Source organism: Dasypus novemcinctus, chromosome 16, assembly GCF_030445035.2.
Source record: "Dasypus novemcinctus isolate mDasNov1 chromosome 16, mDasNov1.1.hap2, whole genome shotgun sequence".
NCBI lineage: Eukaryota > Metazoa > Chordata > Mammalia > Cingulata > Dasypodidae > Dasypus > Dasypus novemcinctus.
The window spans coordinates 39,322,178-39,338,707 of NC_080688.1; the positions used below are offsets into that span (position 1 = coordinate 39,322,178).

The window sequence follows — 16,530 nt, forward strand, 5'->3', positions numbered from 1 at the left end:
TTTAAAAACAGTGCTGTGATAAATCACATCTGCACTCCACACAAGAGGGAAAACGTTAATAATTAAATCAATGAAGTTGTTACTATTAGTATATTTCTTAGTAGGAATTTAATATAGGATAAGGATAAAACTAACTCTGAGTCACTTAATATATACTCTCAGGATTATGACAAGTTCGCATGGAATGTGCTTTAATCGCCGTGCATCTGCGCGCATAGACACACTGTAAAGGGAAAAGAAAACAACTGTTTATTGAATTTCTAAAATAAGCCACAAATTGGGCTTGACACTTTATATACTTTATCTCACATTAGTCCTCACAAAAGTCATTGTGTAAATTATTTCAAATATTTACCTGAGGCGATCATTTTATTTTACTATATCCCTAAGTTCTAAATTATATTTATAGACAGAAATGTTGCCTCTAGGGTATAACGTCAGAAGCATTGTACAAGCATACTTCTTTTACAGATTTTATTAACGAGGGGGAACAGACGGAGGTTTCAAAAGGCAAATTTTGTTTTTTTTCATGGTGTCACATAAGGCCAGCCATTGTTACTGACTTGGTATGGGACAGTCTTGGGATGCCAATGAATAACTTTATCAAGAAGATTGGTAAATTTCAAAACAGCTGTGTCTTAGAGATCAGCCAGTTACTGACCCATGGGCTCCTCCCTCCCAAATGCCTAACCCAGGTAATGCCCTAAGCCCAGTGGAGAAGGCGAGCAAGTTGTTAGCCCTGATGGACGCAGGTATGGCCGGGATGGAAGGCTCTATGTATCCCTCCTAACCTCTTAGAGCAGGAAAATTCACTGTTGTACACCCGGTTATAAAAGAACAATCAGCCCCACTGGGAGGTACCAACTGAAGGAGACTTTGGGATATGTGCTGAGACTCTGTCCCCTCTTGCAGCGTTCTGTGCCGGAGCGCCGTGATTGACGACATGAACCGCGTTGCCGTGTATGAGTTATTAGCGGATGCAGACATTCAGCTCAAGGCCCACACGGCCCGATTCCTTCTGGTATGTTCTGTTTTGCCCTTTGAGTTTTAGAAGCATTTTGTCGATGACTGCATTTTTAAAAAGCTTATTAACATTTTGGCTGGGATTGCATTAAATCTATAAAATTAACTTGTGAAGAATGGCCAGTTTAATAATGGTTATTCTTTCCAGTTAGGAATTTGACTTACCTCTTGATTTGTTTGAGTCCTTTTTTATATTGTCCAATAAAATTTAGTCATCAGATTTGAACAGATCTCACAAAACCCTGTTTCATTCGTTTTTGTTTATTGCTACTATTATAAATGAAGTGCCTTTTGTTATTCTATTTCCTAGTTTATTGTTATTGCAGGCATACAGAAATGCCATTGCTTGTTGTTTACTTTCGTTCCCATTTTACTGTTTTATTACCTTTACTAGATTCTTGACAAATTTCTTCAGAACTTTAAAGTCTCATAATCACCTAGTATGTTTTTTTCCTTCAAACTATTGTTACTCTATCAAAAAAGGCATACCATTAGGAATTAAAATACCAAGTCTGGCAGATTAAATAATCTTTGTGCCCTCCTTTTGACTGGTATGACTTGAATACTGTAAATTACTATAAAAAGGCAGTGGGATCTGGGATAGAAAGGGGTGGTCAGATGTATAATAAATATCTCAAGGACCTTGAGAATATCTAAGTGTGAAGCAATTTCCTATTACTGCCAATAGTAAGCGTGTGTCACACCCTAGGAAATGCCAGGCTAGCATGTTCTAATGTGTTTTAAATATTTGTGCCTGACGGTATTAAAAACTTCCAACTTGTCCTTAAGAAGTGCCTGGATTTCAGAGTTTTGGTATTATTTTTGGTATTTATTTTTTTAAATAAAATAATGAGACTCTTTTTATAAACCCAACAATCCTAGTGAATCTTAACCTCTTCATCCTTAGAAGTTATAATGGAGGCGAATTCTCATCTTTCATGCTTAAGTTTGCCCTCTTTGACATAGTCAAATGTCGTTTCAAGTCAAATCTGACTAGAGTATAAACTCCAGAAGGCAGGGGTACAGGCCATCTTGGGCTTACAGGACCCTGTTGGTCTCATTGTTTGGGATGTAGTAGGTGCTCAATAAAATGTTTGCCATTGTTATTCAGTCAGCTTTGTGATCAAGCTTATAATACAGTTTTGATCTAAATTAAAATATGTTGATAAATTAATGACTGAGTTTTTTGTGCGACCCAGAAGCTATCTCTGGAAGCAGTTGCTTCAGAAAGTCCAGAGGTGCCTCAGATATGGCTCATTGTTTATTAAGAAGGGTTATTCTCTAAGGAGCAGGGCACCTGGCTCCCATCACAGCCTCCCTTCTCTCTTCCAAGAGGTCTGAAGAGCCTGCATGGGACAGGAAAAAAAAAAAAAAATAGGCCCCAAAAGTCACCGAAAAGAGTTGCTTTAGAATTTGTGATTTTGTTCCCACTTGCAGTCAGTGATTCTGTGTACAAGTAAAAAAGATCTGTTGCATATAATGACGCTATAATCTGCCATCCTGCAATTTTTACTATTTTAAAACAACAGTTGTAAGTAATCTGAAGGGAGTCTTTAGCCTTTTTCAGACTGTGTTTGACCATACAATTGGTTTTGCTGATAATTGTGATGTAGCTTTTTGCGTTGTATTTGTTCAACAGCATCAAATTTGTATCATACCAGTTGAAGAATTCTCAACTGAATATGTGCGACCTCAAGTACACTGCATTGCCAGTTATGGGAGATTTGCTAATCAAAGGTAACATGTTTCCTTTTACCTTTTTTATGCTCTGAGTGATGTTATAATGCTTGTAAGGCTGAAACTTTATACTTAACTTCAGAAATGCTTATTGGCCAATGTCGGGTGATAGTTTAAAAAAATTCTAAATCATTAAGCTTGGCAGTCTTTCCAGAATTCTGTAATATTGGGAAGCTGACACAGTGGCCCTCTAAGACACTTGCCCTGCATTCTCTCCTAAGCCTCCACAAAGACTCACTCTGTTTCAGCCCTTTAATATCTGTGTCCGAGGCTGTTCAGTTGAAGAACCACGAAACTCATGACCTACCTCACAACTATGCTCTAAGAATTCATATACCCACGCTTATTGGAATTTTAGTAGGGCTGATTTGGTGTAGATTTAAAAATAATTCATGTTCACAATCATGAAATCTTGTATATGCATAGGGCTCTGAAACCACAAAGGCAATGTAAATCTGGCTATGCCTAAGAGAAATGATGAATATTTGTTCTCTTTGTTTTCATGTAGTTTTATGTCAATATTTATGTTTAGAGGTGAATAGTAATGTTTCATTGCATTTATCTCTTTTTAACAATTTGCACTGGTTCTGGAAAGAGAAGTTTCAGTAAGTTTTATCTAGCTTACCATGCTTCAAAATTAAGGTTTTCTTTCTGTTTTTCAACTACGTACATTGAGCAGATAAGCTGGAATACACTTGGCAAACCACCATGCTACGCCGAGTATCATTATGTAAAACTCTCCAAAGGCCCGCGGTGTCCCCAGGACTGGGTCCTTCGGATGTTCACACAGTCCTTTGCTCGAAGACCATCTTTGCTTCACTGACTGCATTTTTTTTCGTTAATTTTTAAAATAAAGTTTTAAAATATTCTGTTTTAAGTGCCACCTGTGTCTCCCTGACCCACGAAACTCCTTCAGCAGCATTGAGTTTGGATGCCCCGAGTGGTGGGCCATCCCCTCTCCTGCCCCAGGACCCTTCACCTGCTAATGCTGTTACTGGCATCACCTTGAAGGCACCGCAGGTAGGATGCCCCCTCCAGTGTGTGCTGTTTCCAAACCAGGGGTGGCCATGTGTGGTTGTCCAAGCAGCAGCCTCTGCATTGGCTGGGAGCGTGCCAGATGTGCATGTTCTCAGGCCCACTGATTCAGAACCTCTGGGTGTGGGGCCTGGGAACCTGTGCTTTAACAAGCCCTCCTGGTGATTCTCATTTCTTAAAGTTAGAGAGCCACAACTCTCAGTGTGGGAAAATGCCAGAAGTGCAGGCGGCTCTTCATCGTGGCTGTGATCACCTGGCCTGATGCTGTCTTTCCTTCCTGGACCTCTGTCCACACGGTCATTTGGAAGCTTTTTACAGCCCACCTGTGATACCTCGTATTTTCATGGGCTGCTGCCATTTGACTTTGTTGAGTTCATTTGTTGTCTTTCCAACTTGGATTGTGGATAGCTATTGTAGCAAATGACACAACACCTGGTACAGGCCTTGCAGGTAGGAAACTCAATAAATACTTCTTGATTAATCATCTAGAGCATGAAGATGAAGTATAATAAGGTAATGCACTTTCACCATAAATTACAAAATCTCAGGACTTTTTCTTCTGTCTTACAGAAATATACTTTGTTTGTTCTGATATTATTAAGTCCTTGTAACCCTAGTGGTGAGTCATGCCATCATGTGACCTCTAGTTGGGAAATTAACGGGATCTGAGAGATAAAACTTAATAGGATCCCGTGTGAGAAAGGCAGCTTAGAATAGTAGGGGGAAATGAATTGAAATCAAGACAATAGATGTCTGGTCCTGCTTTTGTTATCGAATTAATATATGACCTTCAGCAAGTTGCTTCCCTCCCTGAGTCACAGTTCTCACCTGAAAGGTGAGGTTAATCTTCTGTTGTTGCTGTGTTGTGCCCTTTTCCTTATTTAAACCTCTAGAATATTCTGTGATTCTGACTATCTGTAGCTCTTCGGCTTGAGGGTTTTTTCTTTCTTTCCTCTTTTTCTCTTAGAACCAAGTGACCCTGAGAGGACACGTCGCACACCTGGGCCGATACGTCCTCGTCATCCATTTCTATCAGCCGGTGCACCCGACGTTCCCCGCGCAGGTGTCTGTGGAAGGAGGGCGGTGGCCGTGGTCAGGTGAGCCGCGGTGAGCGCCCGCCCAGCGCTGCCTCTCATCGTGGTCCTTGCGGGAGTGTGACGTGACTCTTCTCCTGTCCAGGTTCCTTCCGGGCCTCTTTTTGTCCCCACGTGCTTGGCTGCCAGGATCAAGTGGTCCCCGAAGGCCAGGCTGAGCTCGACGTCTCCGAGCCTGAGGTTGCGGTGACTGTGAAGGTTCCAGAAGGGAAGTCCTTAGTGTTGGTGCGTTCCGCTGGCGCCTCAGCTGGCTTTTCATGTGATTGCCTTGGATGCAGCTCTCTGTGTTTATTTGGCTCATGGAAATAATTCCTCCAAGGAATAAAGTCATATTTATAGAAAACTGTTTCAATTTTCCAGTTACCTTATATATGCATATATAGAGTAAAGCTTTTGACAATTAAAATCAAGTGAAATGGGGATAATAGTGAAGTGAAGAAGAAGAAAAGGAAAAAAACAAAAACAAAAACCCTACCCTGAAAGAAACTCTAGGAAGCAAGCGTCTCCTCACTCCTCTTCTAACTGATCTCTCTCTGAAGCATTTCAACCCCTCTCTTCTGGAGCTTTCTTCCTTTGACTGCTATAGTTCTGCTGCTTCTGGGTGTTCTCCCTACTTTCTCTAGTGCCACTTTGGTGATTTTTCTTTTCCCCTTGTCCCTATATGTTGGCATTCCCTCAGGTTCTACACTGAGTCACTTCTTTCTATCACTTCTCTTTGGATAACATCATCTACTCCACCGATTCCTTTCTCTGCTCAGTGAGAGTGACGCCCACATCTGTACATTCATCTCTAACCTGCCCTGGACTCCAGGCCCACTGCATGACCCTCTGCTGTACAGCTCCATAACCATACATCTCTCGAATCCCTCAGACTTAACCTGTTTCCTGCGTAGCCCAGGGCGTTGATGGAATCATGGTCCACCCTTGACCTGAGTCTCCAGGGAGGCCCCCTTCTCCACCTGCGCTGATCCTGCAGTCCCCCGGGGCTGTGGCTCCTCCCTGCCGTGGCTCTTGAGCACCTCCGTTCAGTGCTAGGCCATTGCCCTGGTCAGATCATCATCCCTCTCTCCCTTGGACTGGTCTGGGGCTCCTGCCATGGTCTCACTCCCTCTGTCCTATCCTCCTTCCAGCCTGTCCCCCTCACTGCTGGCATCCTGCCCTTCTCAGGAAGATCCGACCATCCCATTTGACCACCATCTCTGGCTCCTGTTACTTACAGACTTTTTAGTCCACATGCTTTGCTCTGCCTTCAGGGCCCTTATGACCTCCTCCCAGTTCATCTCATTCACCTCTCCCATCCTTCCCCTCTTCCATGCCTCCCTCTCCCTCACCTCACTCTGTCCATGGTAATCCCTTCTCAAGCCCCCAATATGCCTTTTCCTCTCCTGCCACTAGGCTTTCTCATACTGCCCCTTCGTCTAGAATTTCATGCTCAATTCTTAATCGGAGATCCTGCTGACCCCTTAACCCAGCTCAGAATTAATTCGTCTTCTCTGTAGAGCCTTCCAGAGAGCCAGGAAACATTGCCCCAGTCCTGTTCTGTGGCCCTCCAGCAACATGCTCCCAACTCCTTCTCTCTCTGAAGATGTCTCTTCCTAGGGGCCAGGGACCTTAGTTCATTTATTTTGTATCCCCAGGACTCTCCCTGGCACATGCTGCTTGGCAAATGCTTATCCAATTGAAAAACAGGAGAACAGTAAACCAAAGCTGTGCGTTGGTGAGCAGCTGACGAGGATGCTTGAGATTTCCTATAGCATAGTCTGATTTGTGCAGGTACAGGGAACCAAGCAGTCTTTTTTTTAAAGATCTGAGGCTACGGTGATTTGGGATCAAGTGCCTTATATGATGTAATCTTGAGGGGCAAGCCATGGCATTAGGTTCCCCATTTGGTCCTGCCTCCTCTATTTGCTTAAAAAACAAAACACCAAACAGCCATTCCTGGAGAGCCAGAGGCATTGCAGACACGATCCCACTGAGCCCTGGGCCAACCTAACTTACACCCAGGGCTCTGCGCCCCAGCAGGCAGGACCACTGCCTCTCTGAGCAGGAGTTCCAAGGGCTCTGTCCTGTCCCTCGTTGCTTCCTCATGGGAATGTAGAGGGAGCACTTAACACTGGCTTCATAAATTCCCTTTCAAACAGTCTTAGGCTCGGCAATAGAAATCATTGATCTTGGTGAAGAGAAAGGCCAAGGATTATCCGTATGTATGCCCTATTATTGGAAGCTCAAAGACTTTCTGGTGGGTTTCCTTTAGGTCCGTGTTCTAGTGGTGCCTGCAGAGAATTACGACTACCAAATCCTTCACAAAAAATCAGTGGACAAGTCATTCGAGTTTATCAACAACTGTGGAGGAAACAGTTTTTATATAGAGTAAGTATCGCATTGTGAAAAGGCACTGGAATGCAGGGACCACTCCCACATTTCCAGCCAGAGCTGGGCCGAGGGAAGAGCTGGCCTTTTGCTCTGCCTCCTGCCTCTCACCGCCAAGGTGTGAGTCTTGCTCTGGGGAAGGAAACACTCTTCCTTGAGGTGCACCTGTCGGGCAAGGTCACTATCTTCAACTTTGAGGGACCCACCCTCCAAACTGGGCACAATGGGCCGATTAGGAGTTTCTCTTCCACTTGCTGCTTCCAACTGGCTAACGCAGATGCCTAAAAGATGCCCCACAGGGTGCGCTCCACTGGGAGAGCAGCAGCCCTGATTGCCCTCCCCGTTGCTGTCTTACTGAGCGGGGACTGTCACAGAGACATATACCTCCTGGTCCTCTCTCCTTGGGTCCCTGAATGCAAGAGCCTGGGACCTCCCTGGGTGTTGCGCTCCTGCTGTTCTCTTCTGGAGACCCACCTGTCTCCTTGGAGGATTTCTGAGGAACCCAGGAGCTCCTGAGCACCCTGGGGCCCAGAAACCTCCCAAAGAGCCAATATTAAGAGGAAACTCTCTGAAGTCAAAAGCCGTGGATCTGGATGCCTGCTCAGTCTTTCCATAGCTCTGTGGCCTTGGCAACATCACTTACCTTCTAGGAGCCTCAGTTGTCTTATCTGTGAAATGGGGTTTAAGCCTAACTCATTGGGTGATTGTGAGGATAAGTGAGATGTCTGAAAAGCCTTAGCACTCAGTGCCTGCCACTTAGCATTCAATAAATGCTGGTGATTCTCGTCCTCCTCATTATTATTGTACCTGCTATTATTATTATTGCATATGTAGGCATACTTTCTTTTCGTAGCATCATTATTGAGCTGTCACTCTCATCCCATAGACTTCATCCTAGAGGTGTATTTTCAAACTTGTGTTCCAACCAGGATGATTTTTGAGCCTCCCATGATGTCAACATGAGCTGTTTTTGTCTCCGCAGCCCCCAGACGGCCTCTGGATTCTGCAAGAACTCCTCCAGGTCCCTGGTGGCCTTTTACCACAATGGCGCACTGCCTTGCGGGTGCCATCCTGCCGGGGCCATCGGCCACCCCTGCAGCCCGGAAGGCGGGCAGTGCCCCTGCCGGCCCCATGTGGTCGGGCGGCAGTGTACTCGCTGTCGGACGGGCTTCTACGGGTTCCCTCACTGCAAGTGTAAGTGCACATCCCCGGGCTCTGGGTCCTTCAGCCTCCCAAGAGGATGGCTCTATAATGAACTGACCATCCAGGGCAGGCCTTCTCCAGTCTTACTCTGCAAAAGAGTCACCTGGGCATCTGGTTAAAATATAGATCTCGATTCACAGACCTGGGTGGGGTCTGTGATTCAGCATTTCTAATGAACACCCAGGTGACTGTCTACACTTCTGGTCCATGGACCACAATTAGAGTAGCAATAGCAAGTATATCCTTGTGTTGCCTGTGCTGTGTGGCCCAGGCGTGTGACAAAGTATGAGTCCCTTAAGCTTCAGTGCCTTGGACAGCTGAATCCCCTTCCTGGTCAATGGAAGCCCCTCCCATGTGTTTCAGCCAAAAGAAAACTTAACTGAGGTAGAGTCCTGCTCACTGGGCACGGACATACTGCTCCCTGACCAAGAAACCCTGGGGCCTTTAAGACCGGATGCCCAGGTCTCTCCAGCTTTTCCTGCTGCTTGCAGATCAGCTCCACACCTCGTGGAGGTAGTGAGGAGGGCAGCGGGGACAAGTAGAACCTCTTCACGGAGGCCAGCCTGTGTCCCGACAGGGCCTGGCCACTGCGCCTCACCCTGACCCTGGGCTCGGGACCTGCGGGGCCTCAGGGTGACATGTTCCTGCTTCAGGAAGCCTGCGAGGAGCCCCCTTGTGTGCTCGCTTCTCGCTCTCTGATGAACAGGAGGTTCTGTGTTAGAACGCCACAAGGCAGTAGGAAGGAGGGTTCCTTCGAGTACCTGTCTCAGAGCCAGGTGATCCTGCCATGCCTTGGCATTCAGATGTTTTATCTGCTGTGAAATGGGCCTTTGAGATCAACCACGATCAACAAAGGCCATGGCAAAGGGACAGCAAGATGTTTCCCGCATCTGCAGGAAAGCCCCTTGGAAGCTTCTTGAGACCCTGGCCGCTGGGGCAGTCCTGCCAGAGTTCAGGCGGTGTCTGATCTTTGTACCTCTCTATCTCCTGGCCAGCGTGTGACTGTGGCCAGCGCCTTTGTGAAGAGCTGATGGGGAGGTGCCTCTGTCCTCCCCATGCGGTCAGGCCTGGGTGTGAGGTGTGCGAGGAGCAGTCCTTCAGCTTCCACCCCCTGGCTGGCTGCGAAGGCTGCAACTGCTCCAGGAGAGGTGTCATTGAGGCTGCAACCCCGGAGTGCGACAGGGACAACGGGCAGTGCAGGTGAGCTGCCTTGAGATGGGTCAGGTGAGACGCATCTTTCTGTTTGTCCAAGGAGTGTACCCGTTTACCCACGGCTTTCGCTTGGTGATGGGGCAGGGCAGGGCGCCTCAACCAGAATGGGTTTCAGGTATGTGGAGTGATTGTTCCCTCAGGTCCCAGGTGGCCAGGCAGAGCCTCGGTGGCCAGATGGCAGTGGCCTCCAGCCACAGGCTGTCTTGCCTGTTTACTCCAATGTACTATCAAGACTGGACTGTTTTCAGCATCTGCCATGATGTGGAAAAGGCAGGGAAGCACTGGATTACTCCTAAGTTATCTGTTTCTTCTAAAGTAGCCAAGGTTGAGTTTGTGCTAACTTGTGATGAGCACCTCTCCATTTTTATTCAGGTGTTTTATTTAGGCTTTAGTTTGCTAAAAGCTGCTGGGAGCAATGTACCAGAAATGGGTTGATTTTTATAATGGGAACTTAATTAGGTTAAAAGCTTGTAGTTCTGAGACTGTGAAAATGTCCAAAACAAGGCATCATCAGAGATGCTGTCTCACCCAAGGTTGGCTGCAGGTGATCCTGGGCTTCGTCCACATGGCAAGACACCTGGAGGCATCTGCTTCTCCTCTAGGTCTCACTGCTTCAGGTTCTGGCTGCTCCACCCATGGCTTCCTCTCTCCCTGGTTCCTCTCTGAGCTGCTGGGTTCCTCTCTCTGTCTCTGTGGCTTTTTCTCTGTGTGTCTCTGCAGGTTTCTGCCATTTATAAAGGACTCCAACAAGAGGACCAAGACCCACCCTGGGTCACGCCTCATGGAAGTTCTCCAATCAAAGCCCCTCTCCCAACTGAATCCAGTCCAATGAAAGAGTCCCACACCCACAGGAATGGATTAGTTCCAAGAACATGGCCTCTTCTGGGATCCACAAAAATCTTCACACTGGCATAGTGTGGGTTCCAAATCTTTGTTACATTGGAAGCTGGTGGTTTTGTTTTGTCAAGGATAGGACATGCTGTCACAACTCAGGCAGGCAAGTCCTCAGATGCACAGCATCTGAAACACAGGTGGCAAACTGGGAGCAGCTCAAGCAGATGTTGCATTCCTAGGAGGCGGCTGTGCATCAGGGATTGGGGTGGGCAGTGGCAATGGGAGCTAGAGGCCAGTGTCCTGTGATTCCAAGTACTCACTCTCATTTCAGCAGGACTGGAGAGTCAGTAGCTACTAGGACCAAGAATGGGATTTATTCCCTTAGAAGAAGCTGGGAAGAATTAGATAGGGGGTTATATGGCCAAAACACTGAGCTGGAGCTTATTGAGTCCCAGGCTCGCATGGCAATGTGCAGGAGAAAGCATAAGGTGCACCCTGCTACACCCCACCCCACTTCATCCCACCCGTAGGCATGTGGTTGTCCCAGGGCCTATGGCCAGTGATTTGGGCATGAGAGCTGGGAGGCACAGTAGCTGCTGGTGGCAGGTGGCAGTAACACCAGCTTGAGGGCAGCAAAGTTGGCTTTTCCTAAGGAAGGACCCCTTACCATGCCTGTCATTGTTGTCTGGTGCCTAAGCCTTTATGCTATGGGACCTGTTAGGGAAGCTGAGAGAACGTTAGTCACGAAACAATCCACATCTTTAAAACCATAGGTATGTGGTCCTTCATGAGTCAGCTCAGTCCCTTGTCCTTCCCTCACCGTGAACCAAACTGAATGGGACTTGCACAAAGAATTTTGTGATAACTGGAGAGTTTTCATCACAATTAACTAACATATATTAGGTTCTGTTCTCCCCAGTGCTTAAGTCATTCTCTGGAAGGAAGTCAGGCACTTAATTTATGATTGAGTATTCTCTTGTATCATAAATGCACCTGTGGGCCTGTGAAAATATCTAATTTATTTCCAGTTACTAATGTATGTGGACAATGACCCTTATGTAGAAACACAGACTTCTACCAGGACTGGGAGGATGCTAAGGGGCAAAAAATGTGCACACCATGTCCAGGAGTTGCTTTGTGCTCTTGAGCTAGAAAATATGGGTAACCCGGAAGTTAAAATCACATATATGGGCCAATTACATAAATTGACTTAAATCAACTTTATAGAAAGAACAGAGAAAGGAAAATTGAGTATGATCTTGTGACTTCATTATTGATCTAGATTTGCTTCTCCAGGGAAAATGGACTCCACTTCCTCTGTTTCAATCCTTGTTCCAGAAAGCAGCTGGACAAATGGTAGCACCTTGTGGACTGGGCCCATCACATGGCCAGGCTGCTTCATTTCAACTGGGCTACTGGCCTTCCCTTTAACAACTCCTCCACTGTCCTCTTCATTTCACTATAGTTGTCTTTGCTTGCATGACATCTTCTTCTCACTCATCAATGGATATCCTTTTTCTTCTCCAAGGCTAACAACCTTACTATGTTCTTCATATCATTCTTTTCAACCTCCTGCCAGGCAGGACGTTCTTCTCTCCAATGGCAAATATTTCACTTATTTTCCATTACTCCCTTATCCTTGACCTCTCCATTTTTGTGTTCACTTAGGCATGCCAGTCTCCCTTTATTGAAAAACAAAAATCCTTGTATTGACAGAAAACTGGTAGAGTCAGCCATAGACATTTGGCACTAGAGATCCAGAGTATTTGCAAATAAAATGTGTGGCTCTCAATGGAAACATCCTCAAGGATATGAAGAATGGGAACATTTCTCTCCTTGAGGCCAGGAGGGCAACACTGATGAGAGCTGCATCTTGGTTTGAAAATGTCATGAGGGAATTAGTGCAACAGCAGTCAAAAGAGAGCCGACCAAGCCAGCCTGCTACTTCTGAAATACTTCAGCAGTTCCTCAGACTTATATACAAAAAAAACTCAGAGCTCTCTAGTACAGCCACCGGAATCTACAGAATAAGGACTGGCTTCGAAAGAGGAAATCCAGGGTCTTATAAAAAGGGAAGCCAATTGATTTAGGAACAAGAGTTTTCATTTTAATGTGTATGAAGAACAAGTTAAAGGAGAGAATTCAACATCTTTATAGGGAACTGATTTGCACAAATCTATCAGAGGAAAGAGAAGTCTGATGGATAATCAATGTCTCAGTTTGCCAGGGCACCTGGTACAAATTCCACAGATAGGGTTGCTTAAACAACAGGAATTTATTGTCTCATGGTTTTAGAGGCTAGACGTCCAAAATCAAGGTGCCACGTAGCCATGCTTTCTCCTGGAGTCTGTAGCATCCTGGTACTGCTCGACCTCTGCCTTTATCCTATAGTGAAGTCTATCTCTTCTGGCTTCCACGTCCATGTCCAACTCCCTTTGTTTTTTTAAGGACTCCATTCACATGGGTTAAGGCCCCCTTTATTCAATGAGGCCTCATCTAAACAGGATCTCCAAAGATCCTGTTCACAAATGAGTCCACACCCACAGGACCAGGGGTTAGGACTTGAACATGTCGTTTGTGGGGGATGTGATTCTGTTCTTTGGGGAGCAGTCAGGACATGCAGAGTGTGAGGTCTTAGCATTAATATCTTTTGCCTTACCCAAGGGATATCCTAGCAGGAATCTAGACATAGAAATGGCTGAAAGGACAAGATTCCATTTCAATAGCAGAATAAGTAAAAACATAACCTTGGAAAACTAGTGAAAAAAATTAGATGGAAAAACAGAAGAGGAAGATAAACAGGGTTACCTGGTATGATTGTTAGGAAATGTAAGTCCTGGCTGAGGTTGGAGCCCAGGATTTTGTAGTCCCAATCACTGTGTTAAGACATTTGATCCCTAAGTACTGAAAGCATAGTAGACCTCCCTCCCCCCCATATAGTTAAAAATAAAATTTACTAAACCACAAAACACATGTAAGGAAATCCAACAAAATTCACAGTTTTTCTGTAAAGCCTACTTCCGTGGTTTGTTTCTTGTTTTGGAAAGTGAAACATTTGAGCCAAGAGATTGGGGCTGGGGTTGCAGGTTTAGGAACCTAGTGCATGGGTGAGAATGAATGAGGTGCCCAAGGGAGAAGGTGTGGATGAGAGGAAGAAAGACCAGGGCCAGGTCCTCTAGGGATTATCTTTTTTTTAATCCTAGGAAGAAAAGCCCCCCAAAAGGAGACTGGAGAAGCAGTTATCAGGGAGGAAGAGAAGAGCTCGAATTCACTGCCTGAGAGTTTTAAAAGGGAATGATGGGTCAACAGCATAAGTTGTCAGGAACAGAACCTCATACACTGTTTCCCAAAGCTGCTTCCACAGAAAAAGGACATGGAAAATAAATTTAAAATCACTGAAGGCACCAGGAGGTGATGGGACATTTACTGTTGTATTTTAAGTAAAAGTTCTAAGGATTTTTTTTTAAACAAACCCTTATTAGCAATGACAACTTAGTAAACTGGAAAATTCCTAACTCAGGACAGAGGCATGTCTTAACAGTTTTGCCCAAACCTGAGAGAAACGCTATAGGAATGGAACCTTATTGACCTGTATCATACTTAAATCAAGATGTGGAATTGTTTACCTTGACATTTCCAAAGAAATGGTAATAGACTAATGGGATGACATATCTGCCCATGATCAAAGCAATTTTGGCATGAAAGGGACCTTGGCAGATAACGTAGAAAAAACTTTCAGTTTCATGCATTGCTGTAAATTACACAAATTGCTCATAGTAATGCCAGTGTTTATTCTGAAAAAGGTTTTGAGTGCCTGAAGGGATTATTTCTTTAGAAAATGTTAGAGGAAAGAGTGTTTCTTCCCTCTAGAAAATTTCCCAATGAAAATTTAAGGAATCTAAATTTCATGTAAAAAAAAAAAAAAAAGACACCTGGGGTTTGCAATAAAAAGAAAAACACATCCTTTTTCAATTATGCATTCAACTGTCTTGCAGTAGTACAAATTATTAAAAATTACAAAGCTTAAAAACTGGGGTTTTAAATTTTTATTTGCCTGTTTATAGATGTTAAAATGTATCATACTCATGTAAAATCAAATTGTTACAAATATTCATCTACTTACTTTAGAACGAGTTATAGAAATAATTCCAGCAATCCAAAATACTCATTCTTTACTTAACTAAAGGTGGTATAACTTTAGAGACAACTGGGAATAAATTAAGTTGGAAACTGAGTTCTAGACTCACCTTTGTCATACCCACTGGGAGACTCTGGGTAAGTCATTTTGCCCTCCTGGGTCTCAGTTTCTTCGCCTGTAATTATGAAGAGGTTTGAGAAAATAATCTCTGACTTCCTATCTAAAGTTAAAGTTTAGATTTTATTTCTTCAATTTCTGGTTGTATCACAGACACTATTGCAAAATTATAGTGTGTAAATACCAAAAAATCTATTATTTTGACCAACTCTAGATAAAAAAAACATAAAGATGCTTATATTGTTCACATTTTCATTATTTAATAACACAAACAGTAATCAGATATAGCAATAAAAAGCAATATTACATCTACTTTTAAAAATGGAAGGGGGTGGCAGACCTGGCCCAGTGGCTAGGGCGTCCTTCTACCACATGGGAGGGCCATGGTTCAAACCCTGGGCCTCCTTGACCCATGTAGAGCTGGCCCATGCGCAGTGCTGATGCGTGCAAGGAGTGCCCTGCCACGCGGGGGTGCCCCCCGTGTAGGGGTGTCCCCCACGCAGGGGAGCCCCATGCTCAAGGAGTGCGCCCCGTAAGGAGAGCCGCCCAGTGCGAAAGAAAGTGCAGCCTGCCCAGGAATGGTGCTGCACACATGGAGAGCTGACACAACAAGATGACGCAACGAAAAAAAACACAGATTCCCGTGCGACTGACGACAACAGAAGCGAACAAAGAAGACACAGCAAATAGACATAGAGAACAGACAACCGGGGGGAGGGAGGGAAGGGGAGATAAATAAATAAATAAACCTTTAAAAAAATAAAAATAAAAATGGAAGGTACATCCTATCAGATTCTTTGAACAAACAAAAAAGGGTAGAACATCCTCAGAAGATTTTATGAATCAATAACAAATATGAGGAAGCTGGGAATCACTGCTTTTAAAAACTTGTAGCATGTTGGCCAGGTTCAAGCTATTTTAAGACAAGTCAAAGAAGATGGCAGTCCATACAGTGGAGGTACAGTGAAGCCACATGTGCAACATGCCTTTTCCTAAGAGGACTCAGAAGGGCACTAGCAAAAGGAAAGGCTTTGTGGATAACCCCTACTTCAGTCGATCCCATGTTGTTACTAAATGTTTGCAGCAGAAAGACAAATTAAGAAAGGTTATAGACTTGGGGTTCCAGCTAGGCATAAATCCACAAGCCCTAACAACTTGCAGAAGCAATTCCTTTGATGCTCCTTGTCACATAATAGGAATGGCAAATGCCAGGCAGCGTGGCAGGGACTGGACTCAGAGGTGAGCAAGGGAGACAGGGTGCCTGCTACACAGACGGATTTCAGAGTTCTCATCCACGTGCTCTCTTTCCCCTTCGTCTAGCATGTTTTGTTGTGCTTTTTTCTGAGTTATCGTCCCCTGGCTGTTTCACTGGTTCAGTTACCTCCTGCCCTAAGAGAATGTGGCCGGCTGTGAGGCTGCCCCTCATCACCTGGGAGACCTTAGTCCCATTACTTACCTGCTTGTGCTTTAATTCTTTATCTGTAAAATAGGGAGACGAGTGGTCCCTACCTCGTGAAGTTCTTTAGAGGATTAAACACCCTCTGCAAAAACACTTAGGACGGTATCTGACGCCACTAAGCAGCCAGGAAGTGCTCGTTATTGCTATTTGCCAAGTACAGGGCTGGCTGCCCCCCCCCCCCCACTCTACCCTTCATCCCCCAAGGCCCCCTCCATTCTCCTGGTTTCAACCACCCTGGGCCTGGATGAGTCCCAGATTCCTAGCTCCAACCCTGATCCTCCTTGGTGATCTTATCTCATCTTCCTTGC

The 16,530-nt window shown here is 45.0% G+C and overlaps 1 protein-coding gene across 1 annotated transcript in view; it reads left to right on the top strand.

The window, feature by feature from the left end:
- LAMA3 (laminin subunit alpha 3) overlaps positions 1–16,530 on the top strand; it is a 273,948-nt gene that overhangs the window by 145,758 nt on the left and 111,660 nt on the right. Inside the window, exons 25-32 of the mRNA XM_058277557.1 lie at positions 913–1,021; positions 2,663–2,760; positions 3,639–3,780; positions 4,763–4,892; positions 4,975–5,114; positions 7,144–7,259; positions 8,242–8,453; positions 9,458–9,662. Coding sequence (XP_058133540.1) covers positions 913–1,021; positions 2,663–2,760; positions 3,639–3,780; positions 4,763–4,892; positions 4,975–5,114; positions 7,144–7,259; positions 8,242–8,453; positions 9,458–9,662 — 1,152 coding nt within the window. The remainder of the gene's footprint in view (positions 1–912; positions 1,022–2,662; positions 2,761–3,638; positions 3,781–4,762; positions 4,893–4,974; positions 5,115–7,143; positions 7,260–8,241; positions 8,454–9,457; positions 9,663–16,530) is intronic.